This window comes from Salvelinus sp. IW2-2015, linkage group LG20 (assembly GCF_002910315.2).
Source record: "Salvelinus sp. IW2-2015 linkage group LG20, ASM291031v2, whole genome shotgun sequence".
Lineage (NCBI taxonomy): Eukaryota > Metazoa > Chordata > Actinopteri > Salmoniformes > Salmonidae > Salvelinus > Salvelinus sp. IW2-2015.
In genome coordinates this window covers 5,613,248-5,640,565 of record NC_036860.1, presented here as the reverse complement: position 1 = coordinate 5,640,565, position 27,318 = coordinate 5,613,248, and the positions used below count along the sequence as shown (strand labels likewise).

The 27,318-nt window shown below is 41.8% G+C and overlaps 1 protein-coding gene across 4 annotated transcripts; it reads left to right on the top strand.

Moving 5' to 3' along the window:
* Window positions 1–1,095: 1,095 nt before the first annotated feature.
* Window positions 1,096–14,840, top strand: micall2a (mical-like 2a). Of its 4 annotated transcripts, XM_024013345.1 has the most exons (19): window positions 1,096–1,197; window positions 1,314–1,473; window positions 2,378–2,426; window positions 4,414–4,555; window positions 4,939–5,117; window positions 8,535–8,668; window positions 8,755–9,261; window positions 9,393–9,553; window positions 9,901–9,976; window positions 10,455–10,660; window positions 10,782–10,892; window positions 10,990–11,052; window positions 11,228–11,292; window positions 11,473–11,590; window positions 12,728–12,830; window positions 12,918–12,991; window positions 13,116–13,230; window positions 13,365–13,411; window positions 13,508–14,840. In XM_024013345.1, the coding sequence occupies exons 2-19, from the start codon at window positions 1,331–1,333 to the stop codon at window positions 13,588–13,590; spliced, it is 2,376 nt and encodes a 791-aa protein (XP_023869113.1). In that variant the 5' UTR covers window positions 1,096–1,197; window positions 1,314–1,330; the 3' UTR covers window positions 13,591–14,840. The 4 variants fall into 4 exon arrangements, 3 of the variants coding, with proteins under 3 accessions (XP_023869113.1, XP_023869112.1, XP_023869114.1); XM_024013344.1 differs by having other exon boundaries at window positions 1,096–1,473; XM_024013346.2 differs by lacking the exon at window positions 1,096–1,197 and having other exon boundaries at window positions 1,450–1,473; window positions 4,430–4,555.
* The last annotated feature ends 12,478 nt before the right edge of the window (window positions 14,841–27,318 follow it).

The window sequence follows — 27,318 nt, the reverse complement described above, 5'->3', positions numbered from 1 at the left end:
CGGAGGACGATCTTTTGCTCAAACGAGAAAACCCCATAGGTATTATTATAACTGTCCTTCCTTTATTCAATCATTATTGTATATTCATTGTCAGAAGCATATTTATTGCCAGTGTGCATTTGCTTCAGTAATAATTCAACTATCCATATCTTTATATTATATAGATTTCAAGGTCTGGTAACACATATTTTGCTATTATGTTAAAACAATTCATATTTTTAAAAAACATGTTAATACAACGTTTTAGTGTAATTGCAGTGTTACTACACAAGTTTTTCCCAATCGATTTTGTTTTCTTTTTTTTGGTATGTTGTTCCTACTTTATTAGGCTACTTGTATTATTTACACCAAGTAAATGTATCTTTTTTTGCTGTTTGTAAATATATCAATGTCCATCTAATCTCTTTGTACGTTATGCATCTAGTTGAGGTTGTCGAGTTCTTGGTGGGTCAGTTTCTCCTATGTTGGGTCATACTCAAATTTCAGACACACTCAAGTTGTTCTTGATTGTTGTCCAATCTTCATTTGCACCCATCTCATTTGGGTCAAATTTGAAACCACCATTGGTGACCCAAAATGGGTCAGTGGGTCTGGATTAATTCGTTTAATGGAGACTTTAAGCCTCTTCTGAGTTTGCAACATGTAACTTAAAATATGTATCATTGGTTTTTCGAATGAAAATGACCCATATGCAAATTACCCATATGCTAATGAGCAAACAAGAGCTCAGCCGAATCCTTTGTATTCATTGCCTAATTGAGTTGCTCATTAAGGCTTCAACACTAATGTCTGCTCATTAGTGCGTTAATGTAGCCTATAGCCTATTTTGTCCATGAAAACTATTGATATTAAAACCACACAGACTTCAACAATAGTGTAAACATTGATTGTATATATTTTTTTTTATACCAATGATTACCTTTCTGAAATAGACTATTCAGGACATAGTGCAAATGAATATTTGATAACCGGACAGACACTAAAAATGACCGATTAATTGCCAACACTGTGATTATTAAAAAGTGCAATTATGTCACGGTGTAAAATGATAATTAACAGCGTTAACTAGGCTACTGAACCAAAGCCTCGCCCCCTTGCGTCACGCCAATATACTTTTTCATGAGGTATGCAATGGTTGCGTATCAGTCGCGAGCATCAGCTGATGATTGAACAGTTTGAACTGGCTTTTCTTTCTTGGTAATCGGTATCTTGTTTTCTACTACCTGCACATCACCTGAAATAAGACATAACACCCACTGGTTGCATCCTTCTCTTTGGTATATATATTTTTTCTGAAGTCATTTATTTGACAGGACGCGCTCCGGGAAGGATGGCTGCCATCAAGGCGCTTCAACAGTGGTGCAAACTTCAATGTAATGGGTACCGAGATGTGGCTATCATCAACATGACAACTTCTTTTAGAGACGGGTTGGCGTTCTGTGCGCTTATCCATAAGTACAGACCGGACCTAATGTAAGCATTATAATGACTTAAAATATAGATTTGGGTGAAGAATTGATGTTCAACGTAATGGTTAATCAGGTGCAACAAATCATTAGCAGCTGGAAACAATCAATACGTCCAAACACTTCGATGGGCATTCGCTGTTAAAGCTAACGTTAGTTAAAACTTGTAATATTTTGAATCATATTATGAATAACCGACCTCGGGGTTTCCAAACTTGGTGCACTTTTTTTTGTTTTGTTGCCATAACACTACACAGCTGATTCAGATGATCAGAGCTTGATTACTTGATTTGAATCAGCTGTGTAATGTTAGGGCAAAAACCAAAACTTGCAACGTTACCGAGTTTGGGAAACCTTGGCCTACTGTCGAGGTACCTTATCATAACCAAACAGTTCATGTTTTTGTCTTCTACTTTGCAAACACATTTTGTAGCTTAGGCTATAGCTCCAAATCATGATTAAAAAATAATAATTTTCTCATGTAACGTTAGGCCTAATGTAATCCCTTTAACACTACATACAATAGAAATAAAGTGCTATTTGCTATCATGTTCTATTTATTTTGAAGTTAAGTATTCCCAGTGGCTTCCTGTCTAACAATGGTGGCAGGAATCCCCCCTCTCCAGCGTCCTTTTAGCCAGAGGCTTGACAAAATTTGGTTGATAATTTTTTACATTTTATTTAACCTATATTTATCTAGGCATGTTGAAACAACGAAACCTTGCAGCATAACCATTCCCACAAGATTTCTTGCTGTACTAGTGGATTACAATATTATTTGATGTATCCCAGAAACCTGGTTATTTTCCTTGAACAGGGCAGTTAACGTTAGTCACCCAAAATCAATTGCGAATAACCTTTGATCAACCTCCACAATGTGAATTATTAATTTCCCTGTGTTCTATATTCAGAGACTACGACTCCTTGAATAAAGAGGATGTTTTTGACAACAACAACTTGGTAAGATTTACTGTCTATTTATGCATGTAACATCAGCACAGTTAAAGGTTGTACATTGACATGACCATATTGAACTGTTTGGCCATCTTATCAGGAAGTCAGTTGGTTTGTGTTTGAGGGGATTGCATTGTTAGAAATGCATCAAGTCCTTTGTAACGTTCAGGCCTATTATTATTAGCGAAGTCTCCAAAGGACTGGAATTGTGCACAAGTCTATTCATGGTTATTTTGATATAGACCTCAGAGGTCTGTCTATTGAACTGGGGCAAACAAGTTTTGCTCTGAAGGGTGACGTTAAATGCAACTCATGAAAAGAATGTGATGGCTCACCATAAATGTGACCTATTGCTTGTATCATGCATAGTATGTAAACGCAGTGGCCAAATGCAGAACGTCTTTCCCAGTTGATAACTGGACAATATGTGTTCCTAGGATTTCATGTCCCAGGCAAGGTTATTCATATACCAACTGTAGTTTGGGAAAGCATCTCTGCTTGGGGTGCTATACAAGGTCTGTCCCATGTTGCTGTTTTATTGTGAGGAGAATGTCATCTGCGAGTTGTACGGAGCGTGTCTAGTCAGTAAGTCTTACACTGTAAACAATTCACTTGGTAGTGACTTTGGCTAGTTACACTCATTTCTATTGATGCTTCGACAGATGCCGGCTTAGCTATTAATAACTGAAGAACATCAGACATTATGTTTGACTTGGTTGTATTTAACTTATTTTTAACTCTTTGTGGAATTATTTGACCAACTCTTATCCCCCCCCCCCCCCCCCCCRKRRRCCRRCATACCAGGATGTGTGTTAGGACTGTTGGGATAAGAATGAGTCAAACAGCAGCGCAGCTGGGACTTGTCCATAATTTCGTCATTCTCTCTGTGCTGATTTCCTCTGTTTTTGAGGATTACAGACCTCATAGTGTTCTATGCACTCCAGGATCTGTTGCAAAACACTAACTGCTAGTCGTGCCGATCCCCCACAGCGTCTGTTAAGAACCTGAGTACCAGAAGAGGCTCCCTGGGTTATTCATTATGAATGAGGCTTACTGTTATCCGTGGGCCACTCGATCCGCATGAAAAAGGTCCATTTACAAATGTTAGACAGTATGGTGAGACAAGTGTTCTATATTCAGGTTGCATAAGAACATGTTTTAAACCACAAAGAAGAGTGTATATATTTTTTTTCTCAGTTTTAGTAACGCTAGACTATTTGACCAACCAACTAGGAAGGAATTCCCCCATGGTGGAATCCAAACACCCATTTTGTGTAGCTACTTCTTTTTAGTCTGTATTTCATGACAAGGCGGTCCCAGTCCTTCATGTGTGTCTCTCAGGTTTCTCTCTGTGGTGGGTGTTTCTGTCACTACAGACTACAAATATGCATTTGTCTTGTCCAGACTCTGTTTCGTTACGGTACAGCAACAATGGCCAATTCCGTTAGTTATACAGAGAATCTCAAATGTAGAAATTGTTTGGCCTTTCTCCTGCTCCAACGTGAACGGATATGCCGTTCTGCAAGGCTGTACTTTAACATTTTAATGAGCACGTCCAGGTTGATCCTGAACAATGCCCCGTTCTCCTTCTCCCTCCTTGTTCCCAGGGCTGAGTGTGCACAGGAAATGTGCTATTCATTATTCACCCCCTGTCCAGACCTCCCCAGCATGGGGCCACAAACAGCTGCTGGCTGGACTTTACGATTTTCTATTTCTGAAGAGACCATTTTGTCTGGCTTGTTTACAGTTAAATTAAGTAGCTGCTTTGTATATTAAGAAACCCTCAAGAACATTGGGAAAGTGTTATTCAAATTATGTAAGATTTTTCCTTATTACCTCAGCTTTTTTTGAACATTTACAAAAAACATTGTACATTTTTACGAACTGTTCTGCTTACTAGGGGGTACTCCACAATACACCTGACCCCTCTAATTTTTGACTGTCTATGGCTTTAGGGTTGGTTAATAAAACAAGTGTTTTATTTTAACTTCAGGCTTTCCGGGTTGCAGAGGACAAGCTGGGGATCGCTGCTCTGCTGGATGCAGAGGACATGGTGGCCCTTAGGATCCCAGACCGACTGAGCGTCCTCACCTACGTCTCCCAGTACTACAACTACTTCCACGGACGCAACCCTAGTAAGACTGTCTGACTTGAGGCAGCTTTGTTACATTGGAGCACTAGCCTATATGTTGCACTATAAGTGTTTCCTTTCCCGGTGAGGTGTTACTTAAGGTGATTGTGTGAAGTACACAGGTGTCATGTTGTGTTAAATTGGATGAAAACGTTGCTTCAAACCTGTTTAGTGTAATGTGCTTGTCCTTACAATCAGTAGTAAATTTAAAACTTGGCAAATGTTTTTGTTTTTCAAATTGTTTATGGTTATTGGTTTATAAGATGTTGTATATCCAAACTATTTCAGTTTCACATGCACAAAGCATCTCTACTGAGCTGTTGGTTCATGTATCGTAGACTATTGTGGCTCAACCCTTTGACTTCTGATGGCCAATGTTTTTTCCAGTTGGAGGGGTGGGTGCTGTGAAAAGACCAGCAGAGGGCTCCAAGGAGGAGCCATGTGGAAAGAAGAATCTCCCGGTGGTGGCCAAAACCATGGTGTATAAAATGGCCATAGAGAATCGTCCACCTCCCTCCTCTCTCATGGTGAAAACCTCCCCCAAAGCAACCAGAGCTGCTGTTCAGGTTAGAGGAGTACAAATGGCTCTTTGTCTTGAAAAAATTAAAATGTTATCAGATGTTTGACAGGTATACATTTTGGTGAAGTACTGAATGTACGCTGTATGTGGACACCCCTTCAAATTAGTGGATTTGGCTATTTCAGCCACACCCGTTGCTGACAGGTGTATAGATTCAAGCACACAGCCATGCAATCTCCGTAGACAAACATTGGCAGTGGAATGTCCTTACTGCAGAGCTCAGTGACTTTCAATGTGGCACAGTCATAGGATGCCACCTTTCCAACAAGTCAGTTCATAAAATGTCTGCCCTGCTAGAGCTGCCCCAGTCAACTGTAAGTGCTGTTATTGTGAAGTGGAAACGTCTAGGAGCAACAATGGCTCCGCTGCGATGTGGTCAGCCACACAAGCTCACAGAACGGGACCGCCGAGTGCTGTAGTGTGTAAAAATCGTCTGTCCTCTGTTGCAATGCTCACGACCGAGTTCCAAACTGCCTTTGGAAGCAACGTCAGCACAATAACTGTTTGTCAGGAGCTTCATGAAATGGGTTTCCATTGCCGAGCAGCCACACAAGCTTAAGATCGCAATGCCAAGCGTTGGCTCGAGTGGTGTAATGCTCGCCGCCATTGGACTCTGGCGCAGTGGAAATGCTTTCTCTGGAGTCACGAATCAAAATCAAATCAAATTTTTATTGGTCACATACACATGGTTAGCAGTTAATGCGAGTGTAGTGAAATGCTTGTGCTTCTAGTTCTGACCATGCAGTAATATCTAACAAGTAATCTAACAATTTCACAACCGCTACCTTATATACACACAAGTGTAAAGGAATTAATAAGAATATGTACATATAAATATATGGATGAGTGATGGCTGAACGGCATAGGCAAGATGCAGTAGATGGTACAGTATACAGTGGGGCAAAAAAGTATTTAGTCAGCCACCAATTGTGCAAGTTCTCCCACTTAAAAAGATGAGAGAGGCCTGTAATTTTCATCATAGGTACACTTCAACTATGACAGACAAAATTAGAAAAATCCAGAAAATCTCATTGTAGGATTTTTAATGAATTTATTTGCAAATTATGGTGGAAAATAAGTATTTGGTCAATAACAAAAGTTTCTCAATACTTTGTTATATACCCTTTGTTGGCAATGACAGAGGTCAAATGTTTTCTGTAAGTCTTCACAAGGTTTTCACACACTGTTGCTGGTATTTTGGCCCATTCCTCCATGCAGATCTCCTCTAGAGCAGTGATGTTTTGGGGCTGTTGCTGGGCAACACGGACTTTCAACTCCCTCCAAAGATTTTATATGGGGTTGAGATCTGGAGACTGGCTAGGCCACTCCAGGACCTTGAAATGCTCCTTCGTTGCCCGAGCGGTGTGTTTGGGATCATTGTCATGCTGAAAGACCCAGCCACGTTTCATCTTCAATGCCCTTGCTGATGGAAGGAGGTTTTCACTCAAAATCTCACGATACATGGCCCCATTCATTCTTTCCTTTACACGGATCAGTCTTCCTGGTCCCTTTGCAGAAAAACAGCCCCAAAGCATGATGTTTCCACCCCCATGCTTCACAGTAGGTATGGTGTTCTTTGGATGCAACTTGGATGGACCTTAACTTTCCACAATCTCCACTACTGTCCCGTCGATGTGGATAGGGGGGTGCTCCGTCTGCTGTTTTCTGAAGTCCATGATCATCTCCTTTTGTTTTGTTGAGTGAGGTTATTTTCCTGAATCACTCTTCACCGTTTGTCAGTCCGATGGCTGAATCTGAGTTTGGCCAGGAACGCTACCTGCCCCAAAGCGTAGTGCCATCTAAGGTTTAGTGGATAAATAATGGTCTGGGGCTGTTTTTTCATGGTTTGGGCTAGGCCCCTTAGTTCCACTGAAGGGAAATCTTAATGCTGGTTTGTCAAGCTCGGTGTGGAAGAACTTGACTGGCCTGCACAAACCCCTGACCTTAACTCCATCTAACACCTTTTTTGGGATGAATTGGAACGCCAACTGCGAGCCAGGCCTCATCGCCCAACATCAGTGCCCTAACTCACTAATGCTGTTGTGGCTGAATGGAAGCAAGTTCCTGCAGCAGTGTTCCAACATGTAGTGGAAAGCCTTCCCAGAAGAGTGTAGGCTGTTAAAGCAGTAAAGGGTCGACCAACTCCAAATGAATGCCCATGATTTTGGCATGAGATGTTTGACGAGCAGGTGTCCACATACTTTTGGTTATGTAATGTATCTAAAACGTCCCTTTTTCAGGACCCTGTCTTTCAAAGAACTTCACAGATCTTCATTGTAAACAGTTTAAACACTGTTTCCCATGCTTGTTCGATGAACCATAAACAATTAATGAACATGCACCTGTGGATCGGTCGTTAAGACACTAACAGCTTACAGATGGTAGGCAATTAAGGTCACAGTTATAAAAACTTAGGACACTAAAGAGGCCTTTCTATTGACTCTGAAAAACACCAAAAGAAAGATGCCCAGGGTCCCTGCTCATCTGCGTGAACTTGCCTTAGGCATGCTGCAAGGAGGCATGAGGACTGCAGATGTGGCCAGGGCAATAAATTGCAATGCCTGTACTGTGAGACGTCTAAGACAGCGCTACAGGGAGACAGGACGGACAGCTGATCGTCCTCGCAGTGGCAGACCACGTGTAACAATATCGGTACATCCGAACATCACACCTGCGGGACAGGTACAGGATGGCAACAACTGCCCGAGTTACACCAGGAACGCACAATCCCTCCATCAGTGCTCAGACTGTTCACAATAGGCTGGACTGAGAGCTTGTAGGCCTGTTGTAAGGCAGGTCCTCACCAGACATCACCGTCAACAACGTCGCCTATGGGCACAAACCCACCGTCGCTGGACCAGACGGGACTGGCAATAAGTGCTCTTCACTGACGAGTCGTGGTTTTGTCTCACCAGGGGTGATGGTCGGTTCGAGTTTATCGTCAACGGAATGAGTGTTACACTGAGGCCTGTACTCTGGAGGGGAGCGATTTGGTGGAGGGTCCGTCATGGTCTGGGGCGGTGTGTCACAGCATCATCGGACTGAGCTTGTTGTCATTGCAGGCAAATCTCAACGCTGTGTGTTACAGGGAAGACATCCACCTACCTCATGTGGTACCCTTCCTGCAAGCTCATTTTTACATGACCCTCCAGCATGACAATGCCACCAGCCATACTGTTTGTGGAGAGCTCCCCTTTGTTCAGGGACACATTTCATTTCTGTTAGTCACATGTCTGTGGAACATGTTCAGTATGTCTCAGTTGTTGAATCTTGTGTAAATATTTGTATGAACATGACATTTTTGCTGATAATAAACGCAGTTGACTGTGGACTTTATTTTTTTATTTTTTCACATGAGTACATGACCTAAACACTTAATTTGATTTCTCTCTCCCCTCCACAGAAGACTGATGTCTTGGTGGAGAGCTCCAATAAGACGGGCACTCTCAGCAGTAAATGTGTTGTGTGCAAATGCCACGTTCATCTGGTCCAACGGCACTTCATCGAGGGGAAGCTTTACCACAGGAGCTGCTTCAAGTAAATGTCCGCTTTAAACATATACAGCAGCTCCATCATTATGGTTAAAACATATTGACACCTTTTTATGTTGCACCTTTCACCAGGTGCAGTGAATGCTCCAACGTCCTCCTGGCTGGGGCCTATAAACCAGGGAAGGAGCCAGGTTGCTTCATCTGTAATGACCACCAGAACACCAAGAATGGCTACAACAAGCCTCCCTCTGGGGTTGTCATCCAGACCGGATGCCCAAGCGCCAACGTTGAATCCAAAAGTGACACCAGCAGAGTCCAGTCTGTGTCCCGCCCCACCTCTGTGCCTTTGACCCCCATCAAGGGTGTCTTGAAGCCTGTGGAGACCACCACCCCAGCTCCCCAACCATGGACAAGCTCGGCCCAGAGAACCCAGGCAGCACGGCAGAGGTTCTTCCAGTCCTCTACCTCCACCCCAGAGGGCCCCTCCAGCAGCCAGAAGCCCTCAGTACTGCCGACGGTGCCCTTGAGTCCTGAGGAAGAGAAGAACCGAGCCAGGGCTGTCATTACCAAGAAACTAGTTGAGGCGAACTGCAACAACAATAACACCAGATACTTTGTTATCCGACCAGCAGAAAGGAGGTGAGAAAAGGCCTATGGGTTTACCTACAGGCCTTTAGTCTTCAAGTGTGCACAGTTCATGTCATTTTGTGGATGTCAGCAAATACTAAATGTACATTTCCAAACCTAATGGTGATAGTATTGCTTCCTAGGTTTGAAGACATGGTAAGCTCAGCTGACCTCCCCAGCTGGAAGCAGGCTAAATGTGGGCCAGGCACAGCAGGACAACTCTTCACCAGCCCCACCAGCAATAAGGAATTGCTTAACACCGTCAACAAAGCCAGCGCCAGACCATCAACTGTATCCTCCAAAGGCAAGCTTTTTCAATTACACTTCATTTTCAGAACTTTATCACGATCATGTTTTTACAATGGGTCATAAGGGAAGCTTCAAAAGCTGGAACGCTTTCGATTACCTTGTTAATACAAGGGTGTAGCCGCGAACAGCATTTCCATACAGTTTAACAAAAGTCTATTTTAAGAGCATGAAAATAAGATGCGCTGCTAGTGCATTAGCAGTCTTCACTAACAGCCATTTTTAATTTGGTCATCCCAGCTTGTTTAGCCTTTTTTTAAATGTTTTTTTATCACTAAATTAAATTGTAGAATTTGATAATGAGCTTGAATCATACTCTCCTTTCAAAATGTATTTCTTTGGCAGTAAATGCAGACCGTGCAGAGGCTCCTGTTAACTGGCGATCAAAGCTCAAGCCTGTTAAAAATGGACCAGGACTGAAGTAAGTCTGGACTGCTCGTCAGTTATCTATTAATCAACCACTTTCTTTCTAATCCTGTACATCCACACAAAGGGAAGGCAGGTATTGTCACCCGGGTGAGAGATTCAATTATATATCTGATCTGGAGAGCTAACCAGTTGGGCGTCTCATGTATCCACTCCTCCAGCCTGCGGATTCATCGTGCCTCGCCCTGCTCTGTTATGGCTGACTGGCTCAAATTGCAGCCACTCTCCTCCCCCATCCTCACAAGTCCCAAGGAGTGCTATGGCTGAAATGAACCCTAGTGCACCACTAACTAGTTTCCCAGAATTCCCCCTGATGACCCCCTCCACTGTTTTCTCACCTCCATTATTTCTAAATGTATATAAGGTGAGGCTGAATGTTCTTTTTGTACTTACTGTATGTTCAATCCAAAATGGTTGATTTCAGGGGAAAGTACAATATTTTACTGCTCCTTACATGCACCCTCTTTCTCCAGGACCTCTGACTCTGAGGACCAAATGATCATTGTTGAGCAACCCAAACCTGAAGCCACTTTGAAGTCTTTTGCTACTAGTATCGTCGTCAACATCCGCTCTACCTCTCATCCGATTCCCCCACCTGCCTTCAACCCTCCTCCACCTAGCCCGGTGTCTCTCAGAGCTCCGTCTCCCAAGCAGCCCCGTTGCGGCTCTGGAGGCTTGGGTACATGCTTTTTATTATCCTCTATACTTGGCAGAGTAGTGATTACTCAATCATTTATGAGACCCTAAACATTTTCAATGACTTGTTGGGATTTTAAATTATATCACGCTTCACCTTCTAGGTACAAAAAATGGGAATTATTCTACTCCTCTGTTGTCCACTCCTCCCCTGGTTCCTGTCTGGCACAGGGTTCCCACTCCCAATAAGCCTCACCACAGCTTTGCAGGATTGGGTAAAAACAAGAACTCCATTCAGTGATTGCATCGCAACAATATATTTGGAATCTATATATTGCAGTTTATTAATCGGTTACATTTGTTTTTTTTTAGGCTCAACGGATGGCAATTATTCTCCACCTATGTCTCCTAAACAGCTTCGCCAGGGCTCCACAGGTTAGACTGGGCCTTCACTTTCTATTACCAGACATTGTTTCAACCATTGATGTTTTCATCTTTTTTTTTCTTATGTCCTAGCTTGTTTATTTTCAGAAGTTAAGTCTTGTGTGACAATGGCTCCCTGATTGTCAGCCATTAGATATGTAATAATCCTATTTTATCTACCTCTTAGGCTCCAAAAATGGAAAGTATTTGTCACCCACAAACACCTCCCAGTCTGAAATGAGTTCACCCTCGGTAAGTTGTCAGTTATGTCTCATACATAGTGGCATGTTACTAGAGCTTATCAGGAAATAACTATCCTATGTGAAAATATGTAATATTCTTATGACATTTTCATGTCATAGTTAAATAATTACACAGTATTAGCAGTTGGTGGTGACACCATGGGTTTTTCTTTGTTTTGTTCAATGTAAGTCCCATCACATCCCCATGGACCAGATAGTGAAGGAGCTGCGTGATATTGAAGACAGCCTGGGTGACTTGGAGAGGAAGGGAGTGGAGATGGAGAAGAGGCTTCGCAGCTGTGAGGAAGGTACTTTCCAATGAACTTCCCTTTACTCCCAGTGTCCCTCCCTCCTCTGTTGATGTTGACTAATAGCGATTGCCAAAGCAAGTGGGAGGGAGGTCCTCTGCAAACACTTTCTCGCTTTGACATTTTAGTTAAGTTATTGGTTTTGGGACTGGTCTGGCTTTTGAAGGACTTAAAGGACAAGTGATTCTGCACACAGTTATGTTAAAGAAGATGGACCATGTTTCAACCCTAACTGGGTCTTTTTTCAGGACAGGATTTTGAAGGACACCATGGGAGAATCGCAATTGCCTGCTCCTCGCCTCAACCCATTGGATGAGAAAGCCAGAAGCCCCTCCCCTCTGACCTTCTCCCATGGGTTTTGAGAAGGGGAGAGTATGCATTTGAGATTCTCCCCCTCTATCAAAGTTTATTTCCAAGTAAACTTCCAAATAGACCAGCCTTTATGATTAGATATTTATTAATGTACTTCAATTGAAATGGCCCAGTCCCTCCACTATTCTCAGTTTTGAGTTGTGCTCTGATGGTGAGCATGTTATCCCTGCAGCCCACCTGGGACTTTACACAGGAATCCAAACCCACACAGCCTGGAGGGTAGAGGTGTGACTGGCGAACAGGTTCCATTTCCCTCCTCTACGGCCCAATGAGGCGAGAGGCAGGCACTGCCCACATGAGGGCACCTTCTCCCTCTCTGATACTATCCATCTCCCTTGGGTGATAGAGGTGGTGGGTGAAGAGCTGACCAGCCCCAGAGACTGGCTGTGGCTGCAGACAGAGCAGGAGCAGTAGGGGGGCCTGATTGCTCTGCTCAAGGTCACCATCTGGGCACAGTTATATTAATATTATTATCCGGTTCACTGCTTTACTCCCTCCCTCACTCCTTACATGCACCTGTCTGTCCTGCTGATAGGAGGCAGGGAGAGTTAATGGGACACTTCTCTTCTCTCTGTCCCAGGCCAGTTTATACTATTGGTTGTGGCTGGTGTGTTTGTATACCCACAGCCCTTAGGCACTGACAAAGGCTCAATGTGCATGTTGGACTGGAACACCGTGATTCATTTTGTTCATAAGTCTTGCACAAATAGATGTAATTTATTTTATGTATTGCCAATGAACTTCCTTGACACTGGCCTTTTGCAGAGGGCAAGGGGGACATTTTGATGGACCCTCTGATGGTTGACTGGTTCAACCTTATCCGAAAGAAGCAGACGTACATTAGGAGGGAGTCGGAGCTTGTGTACATGTGAGTACTTAAGTTAACTGTTACCCAAATGTATATGCACTATTTCGGGTTTACAATGGCTTAAAAATCACTTATTGCATTTGTCAGAGCTAAGACTCAAGACCTGGAGGAGCAGCAGCCTGGGGTGGAGGGTGAGCTGCGCAGACTGTTGGAGAAACCAGGTAGGAGGCACAATGTTCACACAGCACCTCAACTGTTCACTTTACATCCCCCTAACAGATCAGCAGCTACCGTGTTGTAGTGCTCCTATGTCTAACACAGGTCTTCTTATCCCTGGTGTCACAGATCATCTGAAGTCTACAGAGGAGCGTCGGCGAGAGAACAGGCTGATGGAGAGGTTGATGGAGATTGTGAACGGTAGAAACGCCATTGTAGAAGGACTGGATGAAGACAGGCTCAGGTAGGGAAATGGCGCAACTTTATTGCTTGTACAATTTGATGTGAGTTGTGACCCTTTTTAAAAAAATCTGCAATGGTCACTGAGGTCAAGCTGGATGTGTAACTTGAAAAACATAAACCTGTTCTCTATTTTAGGGAAGATGAAGAGGATCAGCAGTTGAATGAAATGATGCAGACTCTTGGTGAGTATTTTAAAGTGGTTGATTTAAAATGCCCCTGTCTTAACCCTGGGATGTTCCTTGCTTAATGTCATTTTCTCTCTTTGTTCTGGTGGACAGGACTTAAAAAATCCAAAATCAAGAGGAAGTCCTTCAAAATGCTGTTCAGACGAAAAAGTAGTAAAAAGGTCACCGTGTTTTGATTGTTCTACCCTACTCTAGGGGCGAGGTATGCGTCTTCCAATGTGTCTGGATTGTTTTTAAATTGGGTTTATATTTTCAATGATACATAGTGTGTACACCAACTTGTGTTCATGGCGGTATTGGAGTTGCGCTAACAAGTAACAAGATTGTATGTTGCTCATCCTGAAAGATCTGAAGGTCAAAGACCAACTTTTTTTCAGCTACTTATCAGATCAAGTTGGGGTTTCATCGCAAATGTTTGTTTAGAAATGCTTTTTGTTTGAGAAGGCTCCAGGCTTTCACTCTTCATTTAGTGTTCAGTTGTTGTTCTTGAGATGGGTCTCATGACACTTGACTGATCATAATGTGATGTTTTGTCCTTTTGCGTTACGGTGTATATCTAAGAGATCACAGTTTAGCTCATGGTTTGCTTAACTTAGTTAGTTTTTTCGCCACACATCTAGGTTGGGATTGTTGTGAAGAGGTGTTCAAGAGTCACTGTTAGAATGAGTCAAATGCAAAATGATGTAACTGGTTTTGTTGCACCGGATAATGGTGAAGGAGAATCCATATCACTGTGATTAAGTTGTTAGTATCAAAAGAAGAGTGCCTTTATGAGTGATGTTTTTAGCTCCAGTATGTCTATTTTAATACCAATGTACTTTATTATTATTCCAAAAAGTACGTTATTACAAACTAACATTTTGAGTGGAATCTGGTTGTAGACCAGTGAAGTGTTGAGCAGCGTGTTCTACACTGCCACATTTTAAAGGCTGTATTTCTCCTGTCGTGCTGTAGGTGGCACCATGGTTTTACCTTATAGGAACCAGGCAGGAACCTGAATCCAATTTGCCACAGTACAGACAGTTAATTTCTTTGCTAATTTTATAAATGCTGCAAAAAGTTCCAACTCTGCTGATGCACTAACATTGTGAAAGCTTACGTAGAGCAGTAGCTTATGCACAGGAAAAGGCTTATAGACTAGTGGTTGTATTGAGCTTTTAATCTTAAACCTGGTTTAATTAAACATAATTCTATACTAATGTATCTACTGAAGCATTGTTTTATGCCTGGTGCATTATTGCAATGTTTTAAGTAAACATTGTTGGCATTTGGAGTCATCTGTGAAAATCCTGTTTGTGAGGTATGCACAGGTCCCAATATCTTGTGACTTTAAAAAATTGGAAGGAATGTTAAATGAATCTGTACATAATGTGTATTTATTTTTAATTGAAATGAGTTTGCTGTCCAATAAATAATTTGAACATCCTTTCTTTTGAAAGCACTCATATCTAACTTAAGTTCTTGTAGAATTTAACTGTTGGCCTTCTTTACTTTAAGCAATTATCGGCCATGATATTTTATAGTTTCAATTAACATGTTCCTTCAACTGTAGGGGATGTATGTTCAATTGATTTCTTCACATGTGAGACTTCAGTTCCTAATGAAATCTTAACCGATCCTTGTTCTATCTCATAGAAGCACCAAGTTACAGCCTGATTTTTACCGTACAGTCCTCATCCAACGTGTTTTGGTTCTGGACCAGCTATGCCGGGACACTACTTAAGTATCAAAACTCAGAAGTGATCGTTCAGAGCTACATACTTTTCTGCATTTAATGTGGGTTTTAGGGAAGGCATCAAGATAATTTGTTCACGTCAATATATTTTCAGCTACTTATAAATGACATATCCCCAATTGAAGATGCATGAAATTGTGATCATGAACTTGGAACAGCATCTTTCTAGCTGAGAGAAACTGGGGATGATATTGGTGCAGTACACCATGCGTGATGTGGGTGACAGTCAAGACAGAATATGTGTGATAGAGTTAATTAAAGCTTTGCGCCCCATCTACTGCAAATGCTTGCGCTTCTGCAATTAAGAATCAAAGGCGAGGGCTTAGTGTCAGGGGGGTGTCTAATACATGGTTTTAACAGGAATGGGACCTGATTTGCCAGGCTCCTAGCGACAAGCATTAACAACGGCCTCAAATTAGAGGGACATTAATATTCATAAGTAAAACAATTCGTCCTGTGAATGTGCTGAAACAAAAACCTCTGAGGTGAGCTCTTGTGTCCGCTCTGTCCATCAAAATACGCCATTACTGATGGAGTGGTTCATCTTTATGAAAGGGTGGCAATGTGTTTTACTGGCTCTGACAAAATACACATGTTATACTGACTTATTCAGGGTTTTACATTCAATTAATTGAAATTATTTTTTACACGGATTTGTGCCATACTCTACAGACGTATTCTTACTAGTAAATCTCAATGTGGAGGATAGAGATATTATGGCATAAGAACATTGTATTGCATGTTTTACAATCAAGTACACTACCCATCTATAGTGTAATTTATATGTGATAGTTTTAGCCATAATTGCTATAGTAACAAGGCACCAGTAAGTATTTTTTAGGGCCTATGGGTTAAACACCCCTCTGTGTAAGATGTGTCTGCGTGTGTTTCAGTGTGTGTGTGCGTTGTACTCATTCAGAGTGCCAGAGTCTCTGCCACTAGCCTGTAATTATGATCCTCGAGGTAATTTTATCAGGCTCATTAGCTCTGATGAGTAAACGAGAAGCGTGCCTCTAATTTATTGGCCATCCAGGCTGGAGACTTAATTCTCATCAGAGAGATCATAATATTTGTACAGAGAGACAGACATGTTCTATGAGTTGCTAGGCTGTAAGACCAACACTAAGTGAAAGGGAAAGACTTTATGACTTATAATCATACAGTAGTTGCAACCCTTTTAGTGGACTGACCGACACTATACACAGTTGAGCATGTGCTAAAAGTTGTCAGATGTGTTAAAACTAGGGTCTAACCCGCATCACATTAATTTCATCTTAAAGCATACATTCAAATGAAAGTTGTTTGTGTAGTCATGAAATTGTAAATGCATGTGTAAAATTAGATTCTCAATATGGCAAACCGAATCGCATTGTTTTGTTCACTGCTTGACTTCAATGTAGAATTCATTTTTTAGAGACAATACTTTTTTGGGGTCAGAACGTTTTGAGCGAGCCGAGGTAAATATGCTCACAATTTCAGTGTAGAAATTTGCATTGAAGAAATTATGCGTTCTGGCTAGTGGAAATTAAATACATAAAGTACATGACTGGTAGACTTGACAAGTGGAGCTTTCATCCATCTCAAATGAATAATTTTCACTTCCCTTAAACATCCCTAATCCAACCATGTTATCAGTGGGCATGCAGGATTCTGCCTGACTTTCTGCTCAACGCCAGAGCAACTTTTAACTTAACAGAGATTCTGCAATGCAGTTGCGTTACCACAGGGTCTTATAAAACTCTCACACTTATCCTTTTCCTGCTGGTTTTGTGGATCAGTAAAATTCCCCTCCCAACACAATATACATAACGTAAGTCTTAATAGATGCCAGACTGTCTCTCAGCCTATGTGCTGGCTCGGTGGATGACGGACTTCACTGTATTTTACCAGTGATTCACATTTGGCTGAAAACCCAGAGAGGATGGTCTCCAAAGAAACCAAGGAACAGAATTTGGCCTTTGGTCCTTTTGATATCAGAAAGCGTCCTAATCAGAAGTGAGATGCATCTGTGGACATATTTGGCATTTCAGATGTTCCATAAAGAGATGTTTTAAGTGATTTTAATGTTGAATTCCAGTTTGCTATGCAAGAACAGTTTGGTTGGTGTAATATAATAGTAATACCCCCATATGAAGATAGTGATGTCTTCTCCATGATATTTAATTTCTTTGAATTATGCTGTTGTATTCCAGTATCTAAAGACTATGATAAACAATTCAATGAGTAATTGCTGTTTACATTGCATAAGTCCTGTTTGATACCCTCTAATATGAAGGGTTACGGTACCGTCTACCTTTTTTCAATATCCACTTTCACAGAACCCCTCAGTTTGCGATAAGAATATTAACCTCATCAATTTCAGGTAACTTTCAACGCTTTAACATCTTGTCTTAAAGACCTACATGTTAGCAGGAGTCTCAGCTCTGGCATTTAGTGACATTTTAAGCCTTTTAACAGAATCCAGACAGGGATTTGCAGTTTCCTCCAAAGGAAAATCATTTTCTACCCTTTATTTTTTTTCTGAAATTGTGGGCAGAGGGATTAAGTAAAACAAACGTGTAGTAGAAATAGAAGTCTTGTAAATTATTTTAGTAAATATTTGTAATATGTTGCTACAGTAATTATTGCTGTCAGAGGCAATTACTTTATTTTGGTAATAGTTATTTTACACTGCCTTTTTCCATCAAGCATTCCTTTCATGTCCATGCCTCTAAGGTCAGAGGTCAATGCAACATCGACAGTGTTTCTGTGTAACTGAGCACTCTTTACAGTATGGTACAATATGTCCCCTCAGACTCCTGGATGTGTTCCGGAAAGTGCTCCAATTGTGTACAGTGCAATGCGGGAAGTTCACCTTGCTTTCAAACAAAAAACACACTTCTCACTCAATACTGTTCAAAACATAACGGATATTTAGTTGTTAGTTTCTCAGACAGCCTATGAGTGACACAGTTTAGGACACAAGCTCCTTCTGAGTTTCGCATACGTCTGTGGAGTGTCTCTGCTTGGGTGTGTGAAGGCTGCTGTGTAGTGGAGAGGCTGGGCTCTGTTCTCTCTCTCTCTCTGTGGGCAGACTGCTTTGATGCAATGCCTGTCTTATCTCTCGCCTGGCAAGGTTAATGAAGTGGTGGCGTTTTTGGAAGGAAGTCGGAATGGGATGAGTAGCAAAGACCAGAGGAAGCTCCGAGATGAAACGTACGACTCTGAGCGGCTATAAGTGGCAATTCTGGTGAATTACTTAGACAATAAGAGGGAGGTTGTCATCCTCTTAAACACAACGGAAGTGGGTATCAGCGAATGGTCGATTGGATCTCTTTAAGCCCAGTTCATGTGAAATTACATTAGCATTTAGGCTCTGGTTGTAATATGATCTGTCGCATRTCCCATATAAGCCCATGTTGGTGTWGCCATGTGTCGTTTTAGTAAAGGTAGTTGTATTCAACTTGCACTGTAGTACTAAGCAAGTGTAACAGAGTTGCTTTGAGACACTACGTTTGACTGCCCCCCTGAAAAGAAACCTTTGCTACATATTAAGACAGGCTTTGGTCCCGTTTCCATATGACATTGTCTCGGCTTAGGTACATTTGAAACCTCATTATGGTTTGTCAGGTGCACCAGGTCCCACTTAACTAAAGGGATGGCTCATTTTATTTACGAAACTTCACTTGGAGCCTGGCTCTTGGGCGCAGCTTAAACAAAGGCCAACAGTGGCACCCTAATACGACTATAATAACAGGTGATGTACTGCTAATGCTTTGTAGCCCTCAGCTTTTTGGTTTTTAATATTCCAATTTCCTTTTGCATCTATAACAGCTAATAGGTAAACAGGAATGAATCAGAGAAATGAAGCAGGTCTACATGCCAATGAATTAGCATATAGATGAGTTCATCTTATACAAATAGTGCTCTTTTACCCAGACCTRCCTGRGCTGTGCAAGAGATCATACAYTATATGTAAAGTATGRGAGGAGAAAATGTAAATTAATCCATTTCAACCTAATAAGAAAATTATTTTTATGTTTAACCCTCATGCTCCATTGTCCAGAATTATTGCGAGTGCAGTGAAATCATTCCCAGATTCAACTTAATTGTTTCAACAGGAACACACCGACACTGACGCATAGCGGACATAAAGTAGCTGTGCATATCAAGTAGTCTGAGCATTCTAATCATGAATATGTGATGGACTGGAAGTGTTTTACATGATCACAAATGTAATTTTACAGAACTTTCATGAAAGGAGCATTATTGACCATAACATTTTGTATTTCACCCTCATAATTGTAACCCCGTAAATAAACCGAGTCGTCATGAATCACAGCTATGTGTTACGTAGGTCTTGTTAATATGCTAAAAGAAGCTTATCGAATTGGGTCAGCTAATTAAGTAATTAGCTTATTGCAGATCTGTGGTGACACTGTACTAATCTATGGTATTGTGAGCACAGATATGCCAAAAACTGAGAGGCAGACATGGCTCTCTCTCTGTCGGGCTTGGCTCTCTTCTCCTTTCCTCTCACTCACAGGATAATGTTTGAAGTCAGTCTTCTTCTGAAAGTAGATGTTGAGGATGTCTGTGTTCACTAATACTCCCATTTCTCATGCAAATCCCTGGAATTGAATAGGTTGTTTATTGTCTGGTTGTTTAATATATCGAGACATTTATGCACTGTTGTCGAAGTGTTTGCTCTCTGCGTTTGTAGCTGTGTTAACACACATGAAATCCCCGACAGATTAGACTTTGATAGGGTAAAAGCCATGATGAACGTCTGTGGCTATAGTTGAGCCTCTTCACATGGCTTTTTACCAGCCGTCTGATGCTGTTTACACTTTGACTTTGGAGCATTAAACCCAAACTATGTTTTATGGTTATTGTACGCTTTCATTTATCTAACATGTTTAGGATATGCATGAAAGAGAGCCTACTTTGGGCCAATTAGAAGAAGCTGTTGACTCTCCCTCACACTACAACACCGTATTATGCGCTGTAAGGTTGAGTGCAGTGCAGTCTTAGCCCCCGGGCTATGCTTAACCTAGGGCAGTAATTAGCCCAGGCCTAACATGTTACATGTCAGCTCTTATTAATGGAACTTGCGACAGCAGTCCCACTTTAAATAATGTACAACTTAATTCTGACTTAGTTATTTGGAACGCTGCTCCTCTTACGCCGTTTTAAGCTAGAAACTCAATTCAAACTTTAAATGTGCAGACTGGTCTGGAATAGGTTTCTTGTAAAATAAGATTTTTGTCCTCCTAAAAAGACTTAATCCACTTTAATTGGACTTCTTCAACATTCTAAAGCTCCCATTGTTAACTCCCATGACTTCCAACCTTTTATTTACTGTTAACAATTTCACTTTTGACCACTTTCCCAACAACTTAGTCAAAAACTTAGAGTATGAAATCTTAGTTTACTTCTCTGCTAGTCAAATCTGAAATCAGAACAGCTGTTTTAGTAACCATATCAACTACATTTTCTCTTAACTTAGACAAGCTTAGAGGGTATCAAATCTTGGTTTGTTTCCATGCTATTCAAATGTGAAATCAGAACAGAAATAACCAATCTACCAATCAAGAGGTACAGCTGTTTTAATAACTGCATCAGCTACTTTCATTAAGCTAACTTCCCACTGTTAAATTAACTGCAATGAGCCTTTCAATTTTTTTAATAATTATAGCACAGGGGGAACACATTCCAAGACAGATTATGCCCCACAGCTCACTCCAACCCACTAAATGAACCCACTGTAGCAACCTAACACAGGAAGGCGGTGTCAGAGGATGGCCTGAAAAAATTGCCAGAGACTCCAGCCACCCCAGCCATGGACTGTAATCTCTGCTACCCTCTGGCAGGCGATACCTTAGCATCGGGTCTCAAACCAACAGACTCCGAGACAGCTTCTATCCCAAGCAATAAGACTCTTGAACAGCTGACAATGACTGCCCACCCTCACCCAAAGACTATCTGCACTGACTCTATTCAAACTCTCTGGTCTTTACATGTCACACTCACCTACACTGACACTCTTGCGCGCACACTCACATCACCATTCACACAACCATCAACCACTAACACTGCTGCTATATTTAATGACTGTTTTTGGGTCATTTTTCTGCACTGAACCTTACAGCAACTAAGCTGGTGCAACCCTATTATATTTGCTGATGTTTGTTATTATTCTGGGTTCTTCCACCAAGGAAAATAACATGCCAATTCCTGTGAGATGGTAAGGCCTAGGACAGCCCAATTTGACATGATGGTAAAGGCCCATGGGCCACACCCTCTCATGCCATGCCAATTGGCAAAATGGTGGCACTATAACAAGCGATTGAAATTTGGTATACAGGTCCCTCTCCTCACAGAAACAAATTTGCCTCAAGGACCCATAAAGTCTGCCATGATGGATTTTACAGCATTTAGATTTTTTTTGAAAAACGACACTACTCTTCTGGCAGGGAATGACCGATCTGCACTAAACTTGATATCTGGCCTCTATGGACCAAGGTCTCTCAACCCACAATTTTCCAGCCTAGTATGTCAAACAACATGACCGCTACTGACCAATAAACATTCATGTGGGCGTGGTCTGGCACATAAGTCAGTCAGAGATATTCGTATTTTAACACATCTTGGTACACGCGTTGCAAACACTGTCAAGACTCAACATATGCAAGTACCTTCATATCGACTACACAGTGACGCTATAACAGGCACATTTTTTTGTATCTCTTGATCTGTTTGATTCAATGATGAAATTTGGTGCACATACTCAAGGATATGAGTAGCTAACCTGTATAGTTGAGTTTGGCCACATTGTGGCGCTGTTGGACAGGAAAAACCATTCATGCAAGTCATCGGCTCATAGCGGCCATATTGTTTACGCTACAGTCTTAGAATATATTTGAAGATGTGCATCCATAGAAGCTGTATACCAAATTAGGTGCCGATCGGTCCAGCGGTTCTGGAGAAGACGTTTAAAGTAGTCAACATCATTAAAATGGTCAAATACATCAAAGCATATTATATTGCATGATCAGTTTGATTTTGAGCTCTGACTTGGCAAGCATAGTAAACATTACAAAAGTAGCTCATCCTATGGCAATGTGGCACAGTGGGCACACAGCTGAACCCCTGCAATGATGCTTCCTGATGGGCAGCCCCCAGGTGGTGAGAGTAGGCAACAACACATCCGCCATGCTGACCCTAAATACGGAGCCACTCAGGGGTGCTTGCTTAATTAAGGATCCGCCCCTTTTTTTCAATTTTCACCTAAAATGACATACCCAAATCTAACTGCCTGTAGTTCAGTCCCTGAAGCAAGGATATGCATATTCTTGGTACCATTTGAAAGGAAACACGTTGAAGTTTGTGCAAATGTGAAAGCAATGTATGAGAATATAACACAATAGATCGGGTTAAAGATAATAGAAAGATAAAAACACCCGTTCGTTTGTAGTTTTTTGGTACCATCGTCTTTGAAATGAAAGAGAAAGGCCATAATGTATTATTCCAGCCCAGGTGCAATTTAGCTTTTGGCCACTAGATGGCAGCAGTGGATGTGCAAAGTTTTAGACTGATCCAATGAACCATTGCATTTCTGTTCAAAATGTTGTATCAAGACTGCCCAAATGTGCCTAATTTGTTTATTAATAACTTTTCATGTTAAAAATTGTGCACTCTCCTGAAACAATAGCATGGCATTCTTTCACTGTAATAGCTACTGTAAATTGGACAGTGCAGTTAGATTAACAAGAATTTATGCTTTCTACCGATATCAGATATGTCTATGTCCTGGGAATTTTTCTTGTTACTTATAACCTCATGCTAATCGCTTTAGCCTACGTTAGCTCAACCGTCCTGTGGAAGGGACACCAATCCCGAAGAAGTTTTAATTCCCTCCTGTACTCCCTGCACACGACTCCAACACCTTCATTAAGTTTGCTGACAACACATCGGTGTTAGGCCTGATCACGAGGACGATGAGACCGCCTAGAGGGAGGAGGTCGGAGACCTGGCAGTGTGGTGCCAGGACAACAATCTCTCCCTCAACATCAGCAAGACAAAGGAGCTGATTGTGAACTACAGGAACCGGAGGGCTGAGAACACCCCCATACACATCGACGGGGCTGTAGTGGAACGTGTTGAGAGCTTCAAGTTCCTCGGTGTCCACATCATTAAGGAATTATCATGGTCCACACACCAACACAGTCGTGAAGAAGGCACAACAACGCCTCTTCTCTTTCAGGAGGCTGAAAAGATTCGGGATATTCCCTCAGATCCTCAAAGTTCCACAGCTGCACCATTGAGAGCATCTTGACTGGCTGCATCACCGTTTGCTATGGCAACTGCTTGGCATCCGACCGCAAGGCGCTACATAGGGTAGTGCGTACGTCCCAGTACATTACTGGGGCCGAGCTCCCAGCCATCTATGACCTCTATACCAGTCGGTGTCAGATGAAGGCCTTAAAAATGGTCAAAAACTTCAGCCACCCAAGTCATAGACTGATCTCTCTGATACCTCATGGCAAGTCTGGAACCTACAGGACCCTGAACAGCTTCTATCCCCAAGCCATAATAATGCTAAATAGTTAGTCAGGTTAGGTATTGGTTAACTATTTAACTATCTGCATTGGCCCTCTTGACTCATCACATACGCTGTTACTGTTTGTCTGTCCTGTTGCCWGTTTATCTATCCTGTTGCCATATACAGTTGAAGTCTGAAGTTTACATACACTTGAGCCAAATACATTTAAACTCAGTTTTTCACAATTCCTGACATTTAATCATGGTAAAAAATCCCTGTCTTAGGTCAGTTAGGATCACCACTTTATTTTAAGAATGTGAAATGTCAGAATAGTAGTAGAGAGAATGATTTATTTCAGCTTTAATTTCTTTCATCACATTCCCAGTGGGTCAGAAGTTTACATACACTCAATGAGTGTTTGGTAGCATTGCCTTTAAATTGTTTAACTGGGTCAAAAGTTTCGGGTAGCCTTCCACAAGCTTCCCACAATAAGTTGGGTGAATTTTGGCCCATTCCTCCTGACAGAGATGGTGCAACTGAGTCAGGTTTGTAGGCCTCCTTGCTCGCACACACTTTTTCAGTTCTGCCCACACATTTTCTATGGGATTGAGGTCAGGGCTTTGTGATGGCCACTCCAATACTTTGGCTTTGTTGTCCTTAAGCCATTTTGCAACAACTTTGGAAGTATGCTTGGGGTCATTGTCCATTTGGAAGACCCATTTGTGACCAAGCTTTAACTTCCTGACTGATGTCTTGATGTTGCTTCAATATATTCACATAATTTTCCTTCCCCATGATGCCATCTATTTTGTGAAGTGCACCAGTCCCTCCTGCAGCAAAGCACCCCACAACATGATGCTGCCACCCCCATGCTTCACGGTTGGTATGGTGTTCTTTGGCTTGCAAGCCTCCCCCTTTTTCCTCCAAACATAACGATGGTCATTATGGCCAAACAGTTATATTTTTGTTTCATCAGACTGGAGGACATTTCTCCAAAAAGTGCGACCTTTGTCCCCATATGCAGATGCAAACCGTAGTCTGGCTTTTTTATGGCGGTTTTGGAGCAGTGGCTTTTCCCTTGCTGAGTGGCCTTTCAGCTTATGCCGATATAAGACTCGTTTTACTGTGGATATAGATGCTTTTGTACCTGTTTCCTCCTAGCATCTTCACATGGTCCTTTGCTGTTGTTCTGGAATTGATTTGCACTTGTCGCTCCAAAGTACGATCATCTCAAGGAGACAGAACGCGTCTCCTTCCTGAGCGGTATGACGGCTGTGTGATCCCATGGTGTTTATACTTGCGTACTATTGTTTGTACAGATGAACGTAGTACCTTCAGGCGTTTGGAAATTGCTCCSAAGGATGAACTAGACTTGTGGAGGTCTATAATTTCTTTTCTGAGGTCTTGGCTGATTTCTTTTGATTTTCCCATGATGTCAAGTAAAGAGGCACTGAGTTTGAAGGTAGGCCTTGAAATACATCCATAGGTACCCCTCCAATTGACTCAAATGATGTAAATTAGCCTCAGAAACTTCTAAAGCCATGACATCATTTTCTGGAATTTTCCAAGCTTTTTAAAGGCACAGTCAACTTAGTGTATGTAAACTTCTGACCCACTGAAATTGTGATACAGTGAATTATAAGTGAAATAATCTGTCTGTAAACAATTGTTGGAAAAATTACTTGTCATGCACAAAGTAGATGTTCTAACTGACTTGCCAAAACTATAGTTTCTTAACAAGAAATTTGTGGAGTGGTTGAAAAACGAGTTTTAATTACTCCAACCTAAGTGTATGTAAACTTCCGACTTCAACTGTAGGTATCCCTACCTGTATGTACATACTGTATCTACCTCAATTACATCGCTCCCCTGCACATCGACGCGGTACTGCCTCATGTATATAGCCAAGCTATCATTGCTCATTGTGTATTTATTCCTCGTGTTATCTATTTCTATAATTATTATAGATTTTTTAAATTATATTCTGTATTGTTGGGAAAGAGCTTGCAAGTATGCATTTCGCTGTACTATTTTACACCTGCTGTATCCTGTGCACGTGACAAACTTTGAAACTAGAAACTCACTAAACACTACAATAGCTACCCGACTTAGCATAGCTAAACCTACCAATCTACATCTAATACTATTAGGCTACTTTTACACAGTCAATGTACTACTACAATTACTACCAAGGTTTTTTTTTATTTTGTGTTTTTAAGATAGAAATAAAAACTAAACTCAGCAACAAAAGAAAAGTCCTCTCACTGTCAACTGTGTTTATTTTCAGCAAACCTCACGTGTAAATATTTGTATGAACATAAGATTCAACAACTGATTCAACAAAAATGGAATAATGTGTTCCTGAACAAAGGGGGGGGGGTCAAAATCAAAAGAAACAGTCAGTATCTGGTGTGGCCACCAGCTGCATTAAGTACTGCAGTGCATCTCCTCCTCATGGACTGCACCAGATTTGCCAGTTCTTGCTGGTAGATGTTACCCCACTCTTCCACCAAGGCACCTGCAAGTTCCCGGACATTTCTGGGGGGAATGGCCCAAGCCCTCACCCGCCGATCCAACAGGTCACAGGCGTGCTCAATGGGATTGAGATCCGGGTTCTTCGCTGGCCATGGCAGAACACTGACATTCCTGTCTTGCAGGAAGTCACGCACAGAATGAGCAGTATGGCTGTTGGCATTGTCATGCTGGAGGGTCAGGATGAGCCTACAGGAAGGGTACCACATGAGGGAAGAGGATGTCTTTCCTGTAACGCACAGCGTTGAGATTGCCTGCAATGACAACAAACTTAGTCCGATGATGCTGCGACACAACGCCCCAGACCATGACGGATCCTTTTTGCCAGTCCTGTCTGGTCCAGCGACGGTGGGTTTGTGCCCATAGGCGATGTTGTTGCCGGTGATGTCTGGTGAGAACCTGCCTTACAACAGGCCTACAAGCCCTCACTCCAGCCTCTCTCAGCCTATTGCAGTCAGTCTGAGCACTGATGGAGGGATTGTGTGTTCCTGGTGTAACTCAGGCAGTTGTTGTTGCCATCCTGTACCTGTCTCGCAGGTGTGATGTTGAGATGTACCGATGTTACACGTGGTCTGCCACTGCGAGGACGATCAGCTGTACGTCCTGTCTCCCTGTAGCTCTGTCTTAGGCGTCTCACAATACGGACATTGCAATTTATTTCCCTGGCCACATCTGCAGTTCTCATGCCTCCTTGCAGCATTAAGGCACGTTCACGCAGATGAGCAGGGACCCTGGGCATCTTTCTTTTGGTGTTTTTCAGAGTCAGTAGAAAGGCCTCTTTAGTGTCCTAAGTTTTCATAACTGTGACCTTAATTGCCTACCATCTGTAAGCTGTTAGTTTTAACAACCGTTCCACAGGTGCATGTTCTTTAATTGTTTATGGTTCATTGAACAAGCATGGGGAACAGTGTTTAAACCCTTTACAATGAAGATCTGTGAAGTTATTTGGATTTTTACGAATTATCTTTGAAAGACAGGGTCCTAAAAAAGGGACGTTTCTTTTTTTGCTGAGTTTATTCGTTTAAAGATTTGTATTTGAAATTCAGTTTAGTTTCAGTAAGTTTTCAGATCTGATTTACTCGTTTTTATTTACTTTAAGTTTCATTAACAAAA